The sequence below is a fragment of the Misgurnus anguillicaudatus genome, chromosome 9 (genome assembly GCF_027580225.2).
Source record: "Misgurnus anguillicaudatus chromosome 9, ASM2758022v2, whole genome shotgun sequence".
Lineage (NCBI taxonomy): Eukaryota > Metazoa > Chordata > Actinopteri > Cypriniformes > Cobitidae > Misgurnus > Misgurnus anguillicaudatus.
In genome coordinates, this window is record NC_073345.2 from 20,954,680 (window position 1) to 20,974,725 (window position 20,046).

A 20,046-nucleotide genomic window follows, 5' to 3' on the forward strand; every position below is an offset into this window, starting at 1 on the left:
CTATAGAAAACAATAAAATTTTCCCAATGCACTTGAATATAAATTCATTTCCCAGTTTAATTAAAAAATTAATCAAGCAAAAAAATCTCAGGATGGCCGGAAAGAAAAACATATGTAGCATTCGTTACCCACGTCATAACACATGCTATTTCAGGGATGTGTTTCATCTGTGTACGGTCATAAATCTTAAAAGGAAATTACAGTTCAAGGGATTCAACTTTTTATCCCAGTGTGTCTTACGAAGATAAATGATTTGAGGGCTGAAATGATCATTTTGGCATGGAGAAAACCTGGGGCAATGTTGTAGCCTCATCTCCGCTCTCTCATTTCCCTCACTGTTACAGCACAGGCGTGGTGAGTGAATCATATCCTGGCATCAATCCCATGATGCCGCTCTCCTTCTAACCCTACAATCATTTCCAAGCCATCTAAGGAATAAAAGAAGTCACTGAATAGAGGCAATTATTTGAGAAAGATCGACCATGAAATACAAAAGCAGGAACAAAAGAGAAAAGCAGCGGAGGATGGACAGAGAGAGAGATTAAGGAAGATCAAGAAAAGAAAATCGTCCAATGGCATGCTATTAAACAAAATATAGTGAGATAAACTGTTGTCGAAGGTGCTAAGGCAAAAAAAAAAATAAGGCTGGCAAGATGCAAAATTACAGCTTTTCTAACCAATACCAAACCTCTATTTTATATGCATCCCCTCCTCTTTATACATAAGTACACACTACACCTGCAAACACAAGCATCCTCATAGCTCAGCTTTACACACACTTAAATAAATATTACTGCAATCAAAGCCCTTCAAGGACTTAGGGCACAGAAGCATAGAGACTTAATGTGGGTATATACATGTGGTTTAAACATAAAAGCTGCCGTCCAACCAAACGTATCATTAGCATATCTTAATTCTCATTGAAAACGATTTTTTCCATCTTCGCATGTCTGACAGGGTCTGATGCCCACACGCATTAAGACCACAGTACAAAACCGCAGCGGTATCGCACATGGCAGGCGCTGGCTATTCTCAGGACCAGAAAGCTGCTTTACCTTTCTGCGTATGACACCTGCCAGCCGTCTGAGCCAAAAACACGACAGGAAAACAGGCAAGAGTTATAACCCTGTCTGGCCTCATCACTGAAGACGCCTTCAGCATTTTCATACCCATCATCTTCCCGTCGTCCTCATCATTTATCTTGCTTAGAAACTGTTTAACTCGACGTGCAAACTGTGAACAGTAAAGGCACATTTAATAGAGTGGTGCCGAATGAAAGTGAATTAATGAAACATAGATCGACTGCTAAGTAAATAAAATAGGATCAATGCTTCGGTTTTGAGTGTTCATGAACCGATAGTTCACTAGTAAATGATTAAAACACACACTGTGCACATTCTTATCACACATTCAAAAGCAAGCCATAAAAACCGAATTGAAATAATACACAGCGCTGCCCCAAACCCACCCTATTGGTCATATTGAACGCCGCACAGACTATTTTATGGAAATCATTGTACAAATGGCTTACTTATAGCGTTTCCACGTATTAAAGGATAAAGTATTTTAACATTGAAAAAAATTGCACACTTCAGCTTTAAAATATGCACATAACTATCAGGCGAGTATAAAGCAAATCTTCACATTTGAATAAACAGCAGGCTGTTAGTCGAGGAGAAATAAAGGACAAGTACAGACGTTCGGGTAACGCCGTTGTGCTACTGCGTCTAAATGGAGAGTGCTAAGGCACATGCTGACTAAAGAGAATTAATGGCATATACTAAAGAAAATTAATGGAAGTGTTCGTTCACCACTTTTAAGAGGCATTTCATTGGTCCAATTCATGAATCTTATTAATTCTATGCAGAAATGATGAAGTGCATGATCCTTAAGACCTAAATGGTTCCTTTTAAGCGAAATCAAAACCATAGGCCCTCTACAGCGCTGCGATGTGCAGGCTATAGAGCAGAACAGATAGACTCTATGGTTTCGACGGCACTTTAAGTACCTGCTGTCTTCCTCCACGTGCTCTGCATTTTATTGCTCTTCTCATCCCCTTGTCCTGTCATGAGTGATTTCTTATCTGGTGGGGGCTGAAAAATAAAGCCTGTTTTTTTCTCTCTCCTCTTGATAGCACTTCTTATAGAGCTCTATCGTGGTAATGCAAGTATTTGTTACACACAAGAGAGGTTAGGGATGAGGGGGTGAACCTGATGTGAAACCCGAAGGTGAGGGAAGAACCAGAGACACACGGTGTAACAATGGATGGCTGGTTCCTGTCGGCCGGAAAATCGACAACTGGCTGTATAGACAGACAAGGCGATATGTGCGACAACACACAGCGATGCGATAGGCAATGACCAATCAGGTTTTGTCATGGCATTGGGCTTCCCATTAGCAGCATAAATGGTGAAAGTCATCAGTGTATGACGCTAGTCTGCTGTGAATTCAGACATATGGCGCAAGTTTATGTTCAATGATATGAAAATAAACGAAGCAATACATTGACTATACAGTTCTTTTAAAAGTCCTTGTATAAAAAGTCCCAAAATATATATAATTCAGACATTGATAAAAGCAATTAATTGCAATTTGTATTAAATAATAAGCATATGGAGTACATTTCATAAAGTTTATATTAGGGATCCACCGATACCATGTCTGTGCCCAAACCGATATTCGATTACTTATAATGACATAATGCCGATATTAATAGTTTTTGACTTCTTGTTTCAAATTATTTAGGGATGCACCAATATGGAAATTTTGGCCTATACCGATAACCGATAACTCTTTATATTTGGGGGGGCGATAACCAATATATATAGGCCGATAAATATTCATATTATTTTCACAATGAAAAACTCCCAGACCGCGAACATCTTGTCTTTGCGCTAGACTAACTCTTCTTAAGTCCACAACACGTGTCATCTTTGTGCTATGTCACAGAAAGCACCAATCAAAACTTCACATGGCCAGCAATGAGCAAGTGAAGTGGTTCAACAAACCTAAATAATCCATCATTTATCGGCTTTCATTTATCGGCCTAATTTTGCTATCAGACCGATAACCAATAATATCAAAAATAAGCAGTTATCGGCCGATAACGATATGTCGGCTGATATATTGTGCATCCCTAAAATTATTATGTTATGAAACACATGATAACGCATTTTTGGCAATCGGCTGATGTCCAATAGTGGGGATAATATGCTTTGATCTGCCGATACCAATTATAGGCTGATAGATACATTGGTGCATCCCTATTTTATATAATAAAAAATATTTTTGCTTTCCTATTTCTACTTCTATCCCCACAAATACGTAATTTTATTTAACCTTTCTCCCTTGTAAGATATAATCCTCCAAAAAATATGAAGAGTTTTGTTCCAAAACGCAATAAACGCCATTTAAAAAAAAAAATTAGTTACCGCCTAAATCATTATTGTATCTGGTCTTTATTAAAAGTAAATTCTGAATTTTACGCAAAATCCGATATCCGCTGTGTCATTCTGTCATCTTTTCTCCCTTTTTTCCCAAAACACGATAAACGCCAGTCCTTTTCACTGCAAAATCCAATAAATCCCCTCAACAAATCACAGCGCACCATTCCACGCATTGTAAACAACAATGGCAGTGCGTTGAATGGACACAAAACCGTAGTTTTCCACATCTACTATGTAGCCAACTTCGTGATCAACAAACAAAAAATTATATAAAATAACTATAAAAAACTATAATACTTTTAATGGCATTGATAAACCTGTGGTGGTTTTCTGTGGCGGGGAAGAAATGTAAGCCATCAAAATCAAATAATTTACGCGAGAGGCACTCGGAAGATGGAAAAATGCTGGCTGTTGCTTGTTCTCACACGACAGCATCAAGCTTTTGTCATGCTAACACATTGATCTTAGGGGATCTTTTGAAAAACTTTCCGTTATTTTGCTTAAAGTCAACGAAAATCTAGCAACACCAAAACATTTTTTCAGCTGATCGCTGTAAAAAAGTTTAGCGACGACGTCCCAGCAGCAATGACAGTGTTCTTAATATGACAAAGGTAAGTGTTTTGATTAATGCCATTAATGTTTTTTTTTTTTTTTTAAATCAGTGTATACCACTAGTCCAGTAATTCTCAAAGTGTTGCCCCCAGTGGTCCGCCAAAAGATGACCTAAACTAGGCAAGTGTTTATACAATCGTCACTTATTTAAATAGATTTTTAATGCACTTGCAAAACTGTGATATCAGTTCTTGCCATTCTGTTTTAATAACGTAAAAATGGATGGGTGGCTAAACCAAAGAGGAGTCAAAAGAAGGATCAAGCGTCAACTGAAAGCAGCTAAAATCCACAGATCTATTAGTTTTGTAATGTACTAGTTTTTGTTTCATGTGTATAATCCCTGTAATTTCAGTGATTTTGGACATTAAGGGGAACATTTTTTTTTAGCATTTTATTGTTACCATAGTTACAACCATAGACTTCATATACCCACCACCTCAGTTTTAAACTAAGGGCTCTTTGGAATGACATTAAGAGGGACCTAGGCTGTTATAGTTTGTTTAATTGGATTTTGTTGTTCATAATAAGCTGTAACTCATTTCACATTTACTTGTTCAAATGAAATAAAATGTATATAATAATGTCTGAACATAGCATTGCATTTGTGTTTAAAAAAAAAGTTTTTGACTTGAAACAGTTGCATATTAAACTTAAATTTAGCTTATCCTTCCTATTTTGTTGTTTTTTGGGGGTGTGTTAGAGTGGGATTCTGTTAGGTGGTCCTCAGAAAAAAATTGGAAGATTAAGTGGTCCTTGGGCTGAAAAAGTTTGAAAAACACTGCACTAGTCAAATAAATGAAAATAAGATGGCAAAGATGAATGCACATTTATATACTGATTCAATAGATTTATAGCACAAAAAACTTGGAAATCATAGATTTATTGCATTTTGCGGAAAAAATAATCAGTTTTTATAAAAAGTCTTTGAAAATCAAATTATGTATTTGAATTTTGTCATTATAACCTAATAGTCTATGTGAAAGTTTGTAACAGAAAATAGTGGTTTTCATTTTGTCACTTTCTTGGTATAGAAAACACGTTTTTAACGAAATTATTCAAAATGGATTAATTGCGTTTTGGAACCAAACTCTTCATATACTTCCCCGTTGTTATGCTATGTAGAAAATGATCCAGTATGGGTGCTGCGCAGTGATATGGTGAATAAGTCATAGCGGTTACAATATCATGTATCTTTGCACAGCTGTGACCAATCAGCATTCAGGAACGAAGCTATACTTTTGAAAATGAACAGTGAAGCATAGGTGAGACAGACATGCTATTTTGCTATATGCTTAGAGATATGATTTAATGCAAAGTAAAACATATTATGACTTGCTATATACTGACATATATGAAATATCATCAAATCAGTGTGATTCACTGTTCATCCCACCCAAAGCAGGCACAATAAATAAACATGGACTGCTAATGCATGTTTTTAACCGAATACATCCGAGCTTGCTGTGCTTCCTTCTGTTCTTTCATTCAAACCGTGTCAAACTTTGAAACCCGTCATCAAATCGCTATGGAAACTACACAAAGGACTCTATTTCAGGTATCAGTAATAACCGCATTTGTCTGAGATTACTTGTGGTCACTAACGTCATATGTATTTTCCCCAACAATCGGCCTTTTCAAGTTTGCAGACGTCATTTAAAACAACGCTTTGAGTTACTGACCTGGGCGAAATGTCACAGCCCTGCTGCATGAAGGCTCCAAGGGAAAACCAGAGACTGTTAAAGATCCCAAACTCGTTGGGGGGCTGGTCGCTAGGCGGACCGTCAGTGCCCTCCTCGGGCTCTTCGGTGTGCCACTCGTACGGGCTGAAGCGGCTGACTAGGAAGAGCACCACGCTCACGCCGATGTAGGCGAACACAATGCACATCCAAATCTCATAGGCCAGCGGGTCCAGGAAGGAGAAGACACCTGGCTTGGACTTTTGAGGTTTCTTGATCATGATAGAGATGCCCAAGCTCATGAAGGGCTTAGAAAAGTCAATGACCTCCTCCCGGACCAGAGTTATAGTCAATGGGGCCACAGCGATTTCCGCTTTCTGGAAAGAAATGTAGGCATTGTAAATAATAAATCTGCATGTGTATCTTTCTTTTCTTGTATTTTATTATAATTAATATATCCATGCTTATGAAAACCCAGCTGTAAGATTTTTTTGTGCTACTGTATATGGTTTTCTACATAAAATCATCCAACATAATGTAAAGAACAAGTTTTAAATATTGCCTGGGTAAGGTCATGATTGAAATCAAACTTTGATTCTGATCTTTAAATTAAATTATGAGACTTAAGCTTGTATTTAACAGACAGGGTCACATATACAAGTGTAAGTAGTGTATTTTTATAGTTCTATATATTTATAGCTGCTGTCAAATTAGGAAGTTACTAATAAATACAATATTTTTTTAATTAACAATATTTTAAAAAAATAAAGGTAGAAAAACTGTCAATGGGATGGTACCCTTTCAAAAAGTACACTTTTGTATCTAAATGGTGCATATTAGTATATAAAACATAAATACAGGTATCTCAAAGGAACATATCGGTCCCTAAATGCAGGGTTGGCCGGTTCTCACAGCGAAACCTGCCCAAATGCTACTCAAAATCAGCCAATCGCATTTCGATGGGGGTTCTCTGGTAAAAATCGCAATCTGGGGGTAAAATCTGTGTTTTTGACAGGGTGCATCTGCTAATTTGCATTCCCAGTGCTAAATATTATCATTATTGAGGTCGCTTCAACCCGCAGACAACCTGCAGCAACAGAATTGAAGTACACTGTAAAAAATTCTGTAGAAATTACAGTATTGCTGGGTATTACTGGCAACTAGCTGCTAGTAACTTACTGTAGATTTTACATTTATGTTATTTACTGGCAACAGTTTGTTCAAAGCTAAATGAACATGAAACATTTTCATTCTTTATCTTCTACAGTAAGTTACTGGCAACGGCTGCATAATTACAGTACAGTACTAATTTTTTACAGTGTAGCCAAATTCTGCGGGAGAACCACAGACTTGGCAACCCTGCCTGAATGGTACATATTAGGAGTCGGACCTTTTAAAAGGGTACCGAACAAAAACAGAACTAAGTATAATCTATAACACTTTTGCTGAAACAAAACATTGAATAATCAGTCCCTGCAGAAAAGCGTGATTATGCATGATTCAATGCATAATCAGCCAAAGTCTGCATATTTATGCGGGGGCCGCATTTTTTAAATATGCCACCCTTTCTCAGCATAAATTGCAGATTTCTGCCCCCCAAAATATGCAGGGCTAGCATGATTTCATAATCCCCGCATTTTCATAGGAAAAAGTCATATATATCTTAGCAGAAAGTTGAAAAATATAGCATTTACTTCACACATGCGCAGCCATGTCCCCTGTTGTCATGGGAATGTTAGGAAGTGGCAGAATTATGCGACATGCACATCAATGAAAAGCTGCAAACAATTTCATCGCATAAAATTGTATAAATATCCTGCATATTCCATCGCATTTTTTAAGAAAACGTGCCGCAAGATCAAGGATTTTTGCCCGCAACAATCACAAAAAAGTCAGTGTTTTTCTGGACAACACCACTGGTTAAAATGATTTGAGAGTAAATATCAGCAAATCTGAGATTTTATACCGTGTATTCGAACAAAACCAAAAATGGAAAACAGCGAAGAAAATAAAGAATCATTCGCTGACTTCCACCTCTCCTAACATTATATTTTACAACTTTAATTGAACAAGGATTTGCATATTAACACCTTAAAGTCCAAGGATTTAATCCAAAAGGCTTAATAGTGAAGTTTGGTGGAGTGGGATAAACTAATCAGTGTGAGAAAAGATGCTTACAGCACAAGACAGAAAACACTGAGGCTCTGAAGTCTGGAAGCAAGTTGTGCTGCTGGCAAATCCAAAAAACTAGATTATGGCTGGTGACTTAGTGACACTTTATACCTCGCCAGGGCCGTGCAAGACTAATCCAAAAAAGAAATTAAAGTTTCTCATAACTGCCCAGCACTTTCAGGAAAAATAAAAACTTGCAGTATTCCAGTGCTCAGCAAAAGTCCGCAAGATGACAAGCGCCGGCTGTACGCTGAATTCATTAATAAACATCAGCCTCTGGTTGACTGTTTTCTTTTTTTGGGGCTTCAGAGGTGCTTAACCTTGGCCTGTGTGAACGTCAGTCCTAAAAGCTCGAATTCACACCGAGCCATGTTGAAATAGCAAAGAAGCTTACCTATGCTGATATAAAAACCTGGGTGCCTATGAAAAGTAAGTTCAATATTATTTACCCCGTACACCAGCTCCCCAACCATCCCGTTCCAGATCTTTGTCTCTGCATCCCGAGCGCCGTACTTTCCATCTGGCACGATGGAGATCTTGTATTTGATGCCGATATGTTTGGCGATTTCGGATGCCAGGTCCACGCAGTATCCCTCAAACTGTTCATTTCCCTCGAACATTTCCCAGTTCTTCTTGAGCATCACGTACGGCCCTTCCTGAACGAACAAGACCACAAATGGGTTTCAATGGGAAAGCGGTCAAAGCATAATAAATGTTTAACGCGTCACAGTTTGGAAGCTTGTCAGTGCGGTTATACAATAACAGTAACAGAAAATAATTGTCTAATTGGAAACGCAGCCATGCTGTTTAATTGAATTCACTCAGGAAACATTAATTGGACAATCTGTATTTAAAATATAATGCAGTGCGAAATTGCAAATTGCATTGTATAAATAAAGCTGTATTTGAAAAGATATTAAAGATAATTACACTCATTATGTTTGCATGTTGCTGATTTATTTGCAAATGAAAAGTCAGTGTGATTGTAAAATAAACATTCAAATAATAATAAGATATTGCTTTTCAAATAACACGAGTCAATATTCTACAACACTTCTAAATACAGACAACAATATCAAAGATTTTCAATTACACCTAAAGAGTTTAAAAAAAAGTGTGTGAGCTCATATATATATGACACAATAAATACCATACAAAGCACACAATACATTGTTTGTCTATAAGAGCTGTACATACATTTAACACATCAAAGTAACTGACCCACAAAATTAGGGACCATAATTGCATGTCTTTAAGAAACGTATGCTATTGAAAATCTTTCATTAGCAATAATACAGCTCAAAAGATTGTTATTCATAAGATACTCTCTATATGCGAGTACAGTCACATAAAAAAAGAGAATATATTTGTGATAGATAAAGCCACACCACAAAACACAACCAGTCAATTTCAGCTCACAGTATTGCGTTTTGTGAAAAATACATCACAGGTGTCCTACACCATAAAATGTACATAAACATCTAGAAAACCCGCACACCCCTTTGACAAATATTTTCTAAGCCATATGGCTAGCCTAAAATGATGAAAGGCAGGAAGCCCAGTAGAGAGAATTAAATATTTCACACACAGCAAATAGAGAGCTCTGCACGAATGTCAGAGGAAGAGTCGTTTCATCTCAAATTTGTTTGATGTATGAGAATGCAGCCGTCCCCTTCAATCTTTTTTTACAATAACAGGGGAGCGTTGTTCCTGGGCAGTGGTTTTCTACAGGTAAAAAGCCCCGGCAGCATGTAAAGCTTCAAGCGGTGGATGATCTTTATTCTCACGACATGCCTCGGGTGGTACTGTATGTATTTAGGCAGGCATGCAAAATGATGTTTTTGCTAAAAAAGCACACTCATAACTTCAAACCTCAAAATCATGGGATAATATGAGAAGAGAATGAGCTAATAAATATGCTTTGATGAATGCATAATGGACAATGACTTCAGATTGGCATAAAGCCCACAACTGGAATGATATAAAACCCGGTCCTTCTGTTTTCATACACGTGACACAAATGTAAAATAAAGACTTCCTTTGGTTCCCATTCGGTTTTCCAAATTCCAGCATGACTGCAGCTTTTCCCCATGATTGAGTTGTCTAGTTGAGCTCGTTTTTCTTCCATGCTTGAGTTCACATTGGTTTTGGCTAAGGAAATACGTTTCAGCGTTTCTGCTTGCATGTCTATTCTGCTTTCATGGAGAATTTGATTGTCTCTTTGTGTCCGTGTTTGATTTCACCTCCATCGAATCCATCAGCGTCTCAGTTTCTTAATATAGGATTCCTCATCAGGGGCTGAAAAGAGGAGGATTTGGCTTGAGGTGCAACACTCTAAAACCTTTAACCAAATATGCCCAAACATAATCTAGTCCAATAACACCCGATACATTGAGAATATTGTCATTTATATGGTCCATTGCAATGCAAAATACAGAAATATCTCATTCATGCAGTGCGTTGAGTGGCAATTTACAATCAACAAAATGAACAAACAAAATTAAAACACACAATCCAGCATGTTTGACAGCATGTAAGAACGGCACATGACACACACACACACACACAGAGGAGAGAACATTTACACAGGACTTTCGAAAAAGCTATCTAAAAACATTTTGTCTTAATGGACAGCAGAATGATTGACAGATCACACAGAAAGAGTGTTTTGATAAACGGCACGGTTCAACTGGGAATTCTGCAGCGCTTGCAGATCTAAATCTGTGCGTGAGCACATTATGAAGGATTCAGTGCCACTGGCGGATGTTTATTTTTATCACACATATGAAAAGAGCTCTTGGTACAAGGAAGCTTTCGGATGAAGGACAAAATGTAAAAAATCAAACAATTCTGCTACTCACCATAATAGTCGTCACGATAACGGTTCTGTTCTCCATGCCAGAAGTCTCATTGGGAAGCAAGGCTTGATCCTGGGTCAGAACCAGCTTATCAGCATCGTTCCAATAGCCGATCTGGAAGATAAAAGGGATAAAGATCTGATTCCAGCCCTAACAGAGAGAGAGAGATACATGCAAGCCTGCCAGTAAGAGTGTCTAAATGTGCATACATATTTTATGTAAGACGGCTAAAATGGCTTTGTTGTTTTTTGGACAAAATTCCTAAACGTTCTTAAAAACCTGACAAGCTAAACTATTAAAGGGATAGTTCACCCAAGAATGAAAATAATCTCATTAATGACTCACCGCGATGTCGTTCCAAACGCGTAAGACCTCCGTTCATCTTCAGAACACAGTTTAAGATGTTTTAGATTTAGTCCGAGAGCTTGTTGACTCTTCATTGAAAATCTACGTACGGTTTACTGTCCAGAAAAGTAATAAAAACATCATTAAAGTAGTCCATGTGACATCAGTGGGTCAGTTAGAATGTGTTGAAGCATCGAAATACATTTTGGATCCAAAAATAACAAAAATTACGACTTTATTCAGCATTACCTTCTCTTCCGTGTCTGTTGTGAAGCGCAAGTGTGAGACTAAAGTCACGTGACTGCAGTGACGCGGATGACGTGTTATCCTCAGACATGTTTGCGAAGTATTTTTTTCAAAATTACAGCATGCGTCTCCCTCAGACTGTAAACAAAGCTTAAGCGAACAAAAAAAAACAGCTGGGGCGCACCAAATAACACATCAGCCGCATCACTGCAGTCACATGACTTTAGTCTTGCACATGCGCTTCACAAAGGGGAAGAGAAGACAATGCTAAATAAAGCTATAATTTTTGTTATTTTTGGACCAAAATGTATTTTCGATGCTTCAACACATTCTAACTGACCCACTGATGTCACATGGACTACTTTGATGATGTTTTTATTACCTTTCTGGACATGGATAGTATACCATACGTAGATTTTCAATAGAGGGTCAGAAAGCTCTCGGACTAAATCTAAAACATCTTAAACTGTTTTCCAGAGATTAACGGAGGTCTTGAACAGAGTTTGGAAGACATGAGGGTAAGTCATTAATGACATTATTTTTATTTTTTAGCGCGAGTGATTTACATGTTAAGTCAATGCAAAGACGCGATTAGGGATCCTGCAGCGCGGTACACGTGGTAAGCGTGGTGCGAATGGCGCGGTGTGGATGGTGCATTCTGCGCGAATTAAGCGTTGCCACGGAAAACGCGCTAGTTGAAAAATCTGACCTTCGGGGGATTTCCGCGCTGCGTTAACAGGAAGTGAGCGGAGTGGCGGAGTCTCAGCGGAGTCGCAGAAGCCCCTCCCATGACGCGAATTTCCGCATGAATTTCTCGAATTACTAGAATTTCACACGCGAATAAAGCGAGTGAACTCAAATGCGTGAAAAGCCAGTTGCTGCCGCCTCTACCGCGGCTGGTGGGAATGCACCATAAGACTTGCATTTAGAGTAAGTAGCCTGAATATACAGTAAGACAGATTTTTAAACAAACCTCACTAAATGTAGTTAGTTCAAAGACCCCATGGATTTTTGTGGCTTTCAGTGCATGTCTATTAGCCTTAAAGCCATTTATAGTAGTGTACTCCTAAAAGTAGACTTAATTACCTTAAGCATTTATACTTAAAATTGGCAGTGTTTCCCTTCGGGGAAAACAGAGTGAAAATGTTGATGACTCATTTAGCTATACACCAAATTTTGTCCGGTCAGAATGAAAACATCCCAGCCCATAATAAAACATGAACATGAACCGTCAATGAACAGCAAATAAATCACTGCTCGTGGTGTGACATCAATGAACTAGGGTATTTAAAACATTTTCATCCTTTTTGGCCACACATCAAGAAGGTCCCCGGTCCAGGCCTTGACTGGGTCCGGAGGCCTTTCTATGCAGAGTTTGCATGTTTTTTCCTGTCTCAGCCTGGGTTTACTCCAGGTATTCCCACAGCAGGTTCGGTGAATTGGAGATATCAAAATGGCCATTGCCCCAACTTGTATACTGTAGATCAACTTGTGTAGATTAAGTTGTGTATAGATTAACCATGAATATAGTCATAGACGCTGAAATGGCATTAAAAAAATAAATAATTTAACAAGCACATTTATTGGACCATTCACTGTTTCAGTGGATGCTAAATCTAAATGTAGTTTTTCGTGCATGAATGTGGCTTCGAAAATGATGTCGCCGTGTGCAACATTTTGCCCTGGGATGAAAATCTGACAGACGGAAGGAGAACCCAATCAACGGTTTGTGCCCATGCCCTTACGAGACCCAGATAAAATACCAAAAGCAAAGCCGGGCCCCAGCATCCGCCTAAAGCAGGACTCACGAGCGACTGATAAATGAGAGCCAAACCCTGGCGGCTCCCTCCTATGCTGCCCTCATCCTGCTCTTCCCATCATTCTTCCCCTGGTGCACTGCTCAACAGCTGCCAAGAGCCGCCACACTCCATAAAGCACGCCAGAGGCAGGAGGGTTCCCATAACTTCAGAAGAAGGTGTGTGACATGGGGCTTTATGGCACGTACATAGCTCTGCCGCTAAAATCCCTAGACCGTACAGGGTCTACATTTGTTTTCTCTTTTGCATTTGAAAATCATACATTTCTGTCGCTTAACTGTGAACAGAACAATTCTGTATAAATTAATGGTGAAGGCTAAAACTCTGAACAAACTATTATAGAGGAAAATCTCATAAAGACGGTGCTCTTTAAATGTAATATAAAGAACAGATTCACTTCATTTAAATTTTACACATCCCCACAGGGGCGACGCGGTCAAAGCCCGCTTGTCAGATTGCCCACTCTCTTCACCAGCCAACGTGGGCAGGAAACAGAAAACGCCGTCTCACCGGAAATATTGTGTGGGTGATTTGACGCCAGAGTAGAAGTAATTACAGTTTCCATGAAAATCATCTTCCATGATTTACGTCAGTGTTAATAAAATTCATACCGGTTTAAACGCAGATAAAACTGAAATTCTATTTTACTGTACAGTCAAGTAAGAAACATTTTCCAAAAAGCCGAATAACTGCTGACTAAAAATAAAAAGGACTCATCGGGGGCTCCTGGGATTGTTCCCGCAGAAACAGCTGCATCAAATGAAGCACACAGCGTTAGGCACACAGAGAAAGACGAGAAATTAGACAGAAATGACACTCGACAGATGCTGAGAGACGGAGCAGGATTACGCTTCCTTAGAAACCGACAAATTGCGAACACCATGATAAGCATTTTAGTCGGCCATACTGCACGTGTAAACCGCAATAACTACAAATTGCGTAAAACGAACAGAGGAGCAAAACGACACCTTACCCTTCTAGGCCCGTTGCTTTTTAATTCGAAAACATCCATAGTGTAGTTGACCCGGCGGCCGTAGTGGTCGAATTGAACATTTCCTGTTAATCCCTGGAGGCGCACCTGGAATACAGTGATAAACAAAGTAATTACAGTTTATACGACCGCTTTCATGTACCTCCATCTGCTTCCTTTCTTCACTCTTTTACAATCACTTTCTTCCAGAAGCGCTACTGTACACCAGCATTTATCAAACTGGGGTCTGCCTCCCCCCATTTAAAACAGCCTGGGGGTTTGCGGAAAATAGAGATGAATCAGAAATGACGATACTGAGTTCACTGCACTGACTGTAAGTATAGATGCTAAATATAAAAGGCTTGTGAGTTCTGCCTGGAGCGACAGAGAATGTAAAACATGGAAGAGCCAAATTCATCTTTATAGTTCACATTATCTGTGTGCACATATATATAAAGCTGCTGTACTATAGCAAAATTTATAAAGGTTAGCTTACTGTGATAGTACTTAAAAATCTGTGTAGCTCAGTGGTAGCACTGTGTTAGCAGCGCACAAGTTCATGGGTTTGAACACTTATTGTACTGATAAAAATGTATTCACTTTGGATAAAAGCATCTTTTTATCTTGTATTGTCTCTTTTCTACTATCTCTCCATCCTTACAGTTTCCTCTCTTACGTCTTTTCATTTCCCTTTCATTTTCCACCTTCTGTCAATTTAGATTTGGGCATTTTTATGCGATTACTCTTTTTCACCTCCCTGCCTTGCTTTTCTATTCAGTGTTTATTACAGCTGTCTGTCTTCCTCATATTTAAACCATATAAAGTCTTTTTCTCTTCTGTTTCTGAAAAAGCCTGCGTTTGTTCGCTCTGTGAATGTGACCTGTTTAAGCGTGCGCTCCATGTCGATGCCCTGGTTCCAGGGTGCCGCGGGGTTGGCCAGGCAGTCTCCGGCGTTGCCCCTGCGGGAGATGTCCACCTTCTGCCTGCGGAGGTTCCGGAAGGCTTCTGCCATCACCATTACGCCATCGTACGTCAGGGCAGAGGTGTACTGCAGAAACAGAGTGTCACTTAAAGGTCATATATACTGTACTGTGCAACACTAGGGCTGTGTATCACCAACAATTTCTTGATACGATACATATCCTGATACAATGCCATGATATGATGCGTATCAGATACAGGACAATTTTGAATTACAATCTTTTTGAAATTTATTACGATTATTATTACATTGAATAAGCAGTGTTGTAACAGTTGTGTTTTTGCCAATCATTTATTAGCTTTTGGGGAAAGGCATAAAATCCATCTCTATCAGACCTACAGTACTTAACTCATGTTCCTGCAACTCTTTGTCGTCTTTCTTTACAAATGTGTTACTGTATTATGAGAAAGTGGCTAAAAGACCAGCATCGCATTCTTTATTGATTTTACAGTTAATGCACACAATAGGTTTATTATGGATTGCTTAAGATGCGACGTGCAGTCTTTTTTGTGCAACGCTACTTAAACTGCTGCAAAGAGAGAGTCATGAAGTTAAAGTTAAATGGATATTTCACCTTCAAATGAAAAGTCTGTCATTATTTACTCATCCTCATGTTGTTCTAAACCTGTATGAATTTCTTTTTTCTGTTGAACACAAAATAATATATTTTGAGAAATGATGGTAAACCCACAGCAGATAGTGACCATTGACTTCTATAGTAGGAATTCAAAAATATGATGGAATTTAATGGGTATGTCAACTGTGTGCTTACCATCATTTATCAAAATATTTTTTTCATCATTTATCACAATACTTCCAAAATATTTTTCTTTCCCACTATAGAAAGTCAACGGTCACCATCCGCCGTGTGTCCACCATCATTTCTCAAAACATCTTCTTTTGTGTTCACCAGAAAAAAGACATTTATACAGGTTTAGAACAACATGAAGATGAGTAAATGATGACAGATTTAGGAAAGGTGTGCACAAAAATGGGTAAGTATACCCCTTAAAGGAACACGCTGACTTTTTGGGACTTTAGCCTATTCACCGTATCCCCCAGTTTTAGATAAGTCCATACATACCCCCTTCACCTCCGCGCGCCCCGCAACTCCGTCCGACGCACCCACCGCCAGCCCAGCTCCGCACAAAGACCGGAAGCAAACGGCTCCAGCCAGCACACTGCTCCCAATAAGTTTTTCCTATGTATATATTGTGAATTGTATACTCACAGCGTGTACAAATAACAAGGTCATATGAGACACAACCAACCATTTAACCATATACATGATGGGAACTATATTCTCAGAAAGCGAAGCACTGCTACTTGGGCGAAGTGATTTGCTCGCAACACCTGAGAAGCCCATGGTGAGGAACAGAGAGTTTGCGCTAATCACTCCACCCAAGTAACAGTGCTTTGCCTTCTTAGAATATAGTTCCCAGTATATATCCAAACTATACAAATCACAACATATAAATAGGACAATGTTAGCATTATTTTGTCACTTACTGGAAGCAGTATGCTAGCTGGAGCCATTTATTTCCAGTCGGCTAGTGGTGGGTGCGTCAGACAGAGTAACGAAGGTGATAAAGATATGCATGGACCCATCTAACTAAATAATCTAAAGTTCCAAAAATTTGGCGTGTTCCTTTAAAAATCACTCAATGTTCTCCACGCATGTGAGTCCCTTCCGTACGATCTTGGATCAACTATCCGTCCTACTATACGTTCCAACTATACAATCCGTCACGCTACCTTCAAAACTGCGTCAGAATCTGTACGGAAGGTGCTGTATCGATGCGCACATCACCAGGAGATCATGACAATGTATCGCCATATTGATATTTTGAACACAGCACTAAATATTCGCATTCCTGTTGCTTACTTGGTAGAGAATTGCATTGACAGCGCAAAGGACATGGGTTTGATCCCGGAGAAGACACATACAGATGTATACTCTATAAATACACTCACCTAAAGGATTATTAGGAACACCATACTAATACTCTGTTTGACTCCATTTCGCTTTCAGAACTGCCTTAATTCTACGTGGCATTGATTCAACAAGGTGCTGAAAGCATTCTTTAGAAATGTTGGCCCATATTGATAGGATAGCATCTTGCAGTTGATGGAGATTTGTAGGATGCACATCCAGGGCACGAAGCTCCCGTTCCACCACATCCCAAAGATGCTCTATTGGGTTGAAATCTGGTGACTGTGGGGGCCATTTTAGTACAGTGAACTCATTGTCATGTTCAAGAAACCAATTTGAAATGATTCGAGCTTTGTAACATGGTGCATTATCCTGCTGGAAGTAGCCATCAGAAGATAAGTACATGGTGGTCATAAAGGGATGGACATGGTCAGAAACAATGCTCAGGTAGGCCGTAGCATTTAAACAATGCCCAATTGGCACTAAGAAGCCTAATGTGTGCCAAGTAAACATCCACCACACCATTACACCATTGCATTAATGAGAAATTAAACAGGTGTTCCTAATAATCCTTTAGGTAAGTGTATATAGACTGATTGAACTGATAAGTCGCTTTGGATAAAAGCATCTGCCAAATGGATAAATGTAAATATAAGTCTAAGCTTCACACTGATGTCCAGATCACCCTGTCAGAGTTTATTTCGTAAAAATCAAAGGGCGGCGTGAGATGGTGCCAGGGGGCCCCAGTTTTATTACATTTTATTAGATACATTAATTTATCATAAATTCTCTGTAATCAAACTTATTTTTTTTGTTTAATTCAAATAATAAGTTAGAGATTGTTTAATATTATGAATTTTCTTTGAGGGGCCACAAAGGAATGAACCCATACTTTGGGTCGGTGGCACGCCAAAAAGTACCACTGGGTTACATAAAAAAATTTAAATGTCAAAAAAAGATTTCAGGTATAACCAGGTAGAATCGTTCAGCCTGTGGTCTTTGTTTTGCTGCAGAGGACAGTTGCATCATGGGAAAAACATAGTCATGGTTGCCTGAATGCAAGGACCAAACAGAACACAAGAAAAGAGAAAAGCAGTGGTGCGTTGAGGAGAGACTCTTGTCATTGCAGATATTAGAAGCAGGCAGCATATGTGAAATCAGAGAGGTCTGACACACTAGCTGTAACGCGTTTCCTGTTCAGCCACTGGCAGGAGGGTTGAGGGTTGGGGATTGGGGGTGGGTCGGTCATCTTCTATCAGCGGCTGTCCTGATTGCACCATTAAGTGTCTTGTGCTTTCTTTCTCTGCCTTGCTGAGATAAACCGGCACGGGATGGATCACTGCAGGCAAGACGGTATTTTTACAAAGGAAAGAAACTACAGCTCGGCGCACGCGAGGGTGCTTTAGTGTCCTGATATTTTATGACCTTGTTGTTCACCTGTTCTTGCGCTTTCTTATTTTTTAGAAAATAACGTGGTTTATGTCATCAGGGCGAGCTGATAGAAGTTACCCGAGCTACATACACATACTCCTTCAACCGAAAAAAGAAAAATCCTCCTGCTGTGTTCCCATGGTACCCTGTAAGTTTGATGGTTGACGGTTGAAAGAAGCCACTCTGACAGTGCTGTGAGATGATATTTGGAGTTCTATTGACAGATCTGTGGGGCAAGTGCTGGGACTTTTTGTACTGATACAAAGCAAATACAGAAAGCACAGAAAGACCCCTTGGCTAAAACGTCAGATAGGGAACAAGAGATGATACGAGAAAGTGAGATTAAGATTTAAGGAAAAACACATTGGGCTGATCCGGTTTTCAGGTACTGACTTCCACTGACTCCCAATGATACAATTAACCCTGAGAACCCAAGAACCATTTTATTAGCACCAATTAACATTGGCCAAATCTGACCCATGGGTTCTCCAAGGTTAAGATTAGTAATTATTTTTGGTCAAGGTACACTGCATGACTGTTATAAACATTACTGTAATGCATAAGGATAGGTGAGAACGTTAATTTTAAGTGAAAGATTCCTTCAAGGCGATGCATTTATATTTAGTCTCCCACAATGTTGTGAACCAAGGTTAATTTTTAAAGCTGCTGTCAGTTTACTGACTCCCGCAGGACAGATAGGAAGTATTACATTAGCAGTAGTTTAATCACTCTCTCTAATATCCTGTATACTTCCCAATACCCCTGCTTTCCTAAAACACCGGGATTACTCACTGGAGGACAGGAGATCTTAGGAAGCAGCACCTCTGGGGATGGAAAATGGCATCAGTGAAAAGGCCACAGAAAGGCTAAAAGCTCATAGATTTTATGAGGTTTTAGGGTTTCTGTAATGTTGTGGTGTGAAAATAACTTATAGTAGTAAATTATGGCATTCACAGCAGATGTAAAAAGTGTGTAAAGCACAGGATATTTAGATGGATGCATGGATAAATATATGTATGTGTCTATACATTAGATCCAGCTATAGATCTGCTTGTCAAAGTCATGATTGGACCACAGCAGAAACTCTTGCTAGTCCATCTATGTCAGGCTACGGTTAACCCCACCATTCAGCGGTGTGCAGTGAGGAGCAGTCGCTTGTTAAAGTGATGTCCCCTCAGGCCATGCCAAAGGGAGCTCCGTTGCCACAGCACATCACCAGGCAGGGATCAATAGCGCCGCCCTCCAAAGAATGTCATCCTCATTAGTCCCACAGGGAAAGTCAGCCTCAGTAAAGACGGATCAACAAAAAACCCTTCAACGGGCATATCAAATCACTAGCTGGATCTGTCTGCCGAGACATGGATAAATGAAACGGCCAATTATAATGTAAGTGTTGACATAGTTTTCACAGATTCACATCCCCACCAATGGACGCATAGATGGATGGATGCATGAAACAACACTTTTAATGTAACCACAGCTATATAATAACTGTTGAAGCTCTGTTTGTTGACCAAAACTAACTCTCATGTACCATTCCATCTCACTGTAATCATAC

General features: G+C 39.2%; 1 protein-coding gene across 10 annotated transcripts in view; it reads right to left on the reverse strand.

Moving 5' to 3' along the window:
• The window catches only part of gria4b (glutamate receptor, ionotropic, AMPA 4b), a 102,266-nt gene that overhangs the window by 15,825 nt on the left and 66,395 nt on the right, over positions 1-20,046 (reverse strand). For 9 of the 10 annotated variants that reach the window (XR_008637762.2, XR_008637761.2, XM_055179836.2 and 6 more), the window contains exons 7-11: positions 15,023-15,190; positions 14,146-14,250; positions 10,768-10,878; positions 8,356-8,562; positions 5,738-6,111 (exon numbers count right to left, since the gene is read on the reverse strand). Coding sequence is in view for 8 of the 10 variants with exons in the window: in XM_055179836.2 (XP_055035811.1) it covers positions 5,738-6,111; positions 8,356-8,562; positions 10,768-10,878; positions 14,146-14,250; positions 15,023-15,190 (965 nt within the window). In the remaining 2 variants the exon portion in view is untranslated. Of the gene's footprint in view, positions 1-5,737; positions 6,112-8,355; positions 8,563-8,841; positions 10,205-10,767; positions 10,879-14,145; positions 14,251-15,022; positions 15,191-20,046 lie in introns of those variants that run through there. The other variant, XM_055179842.2, reaches the window with a different exon arrangement.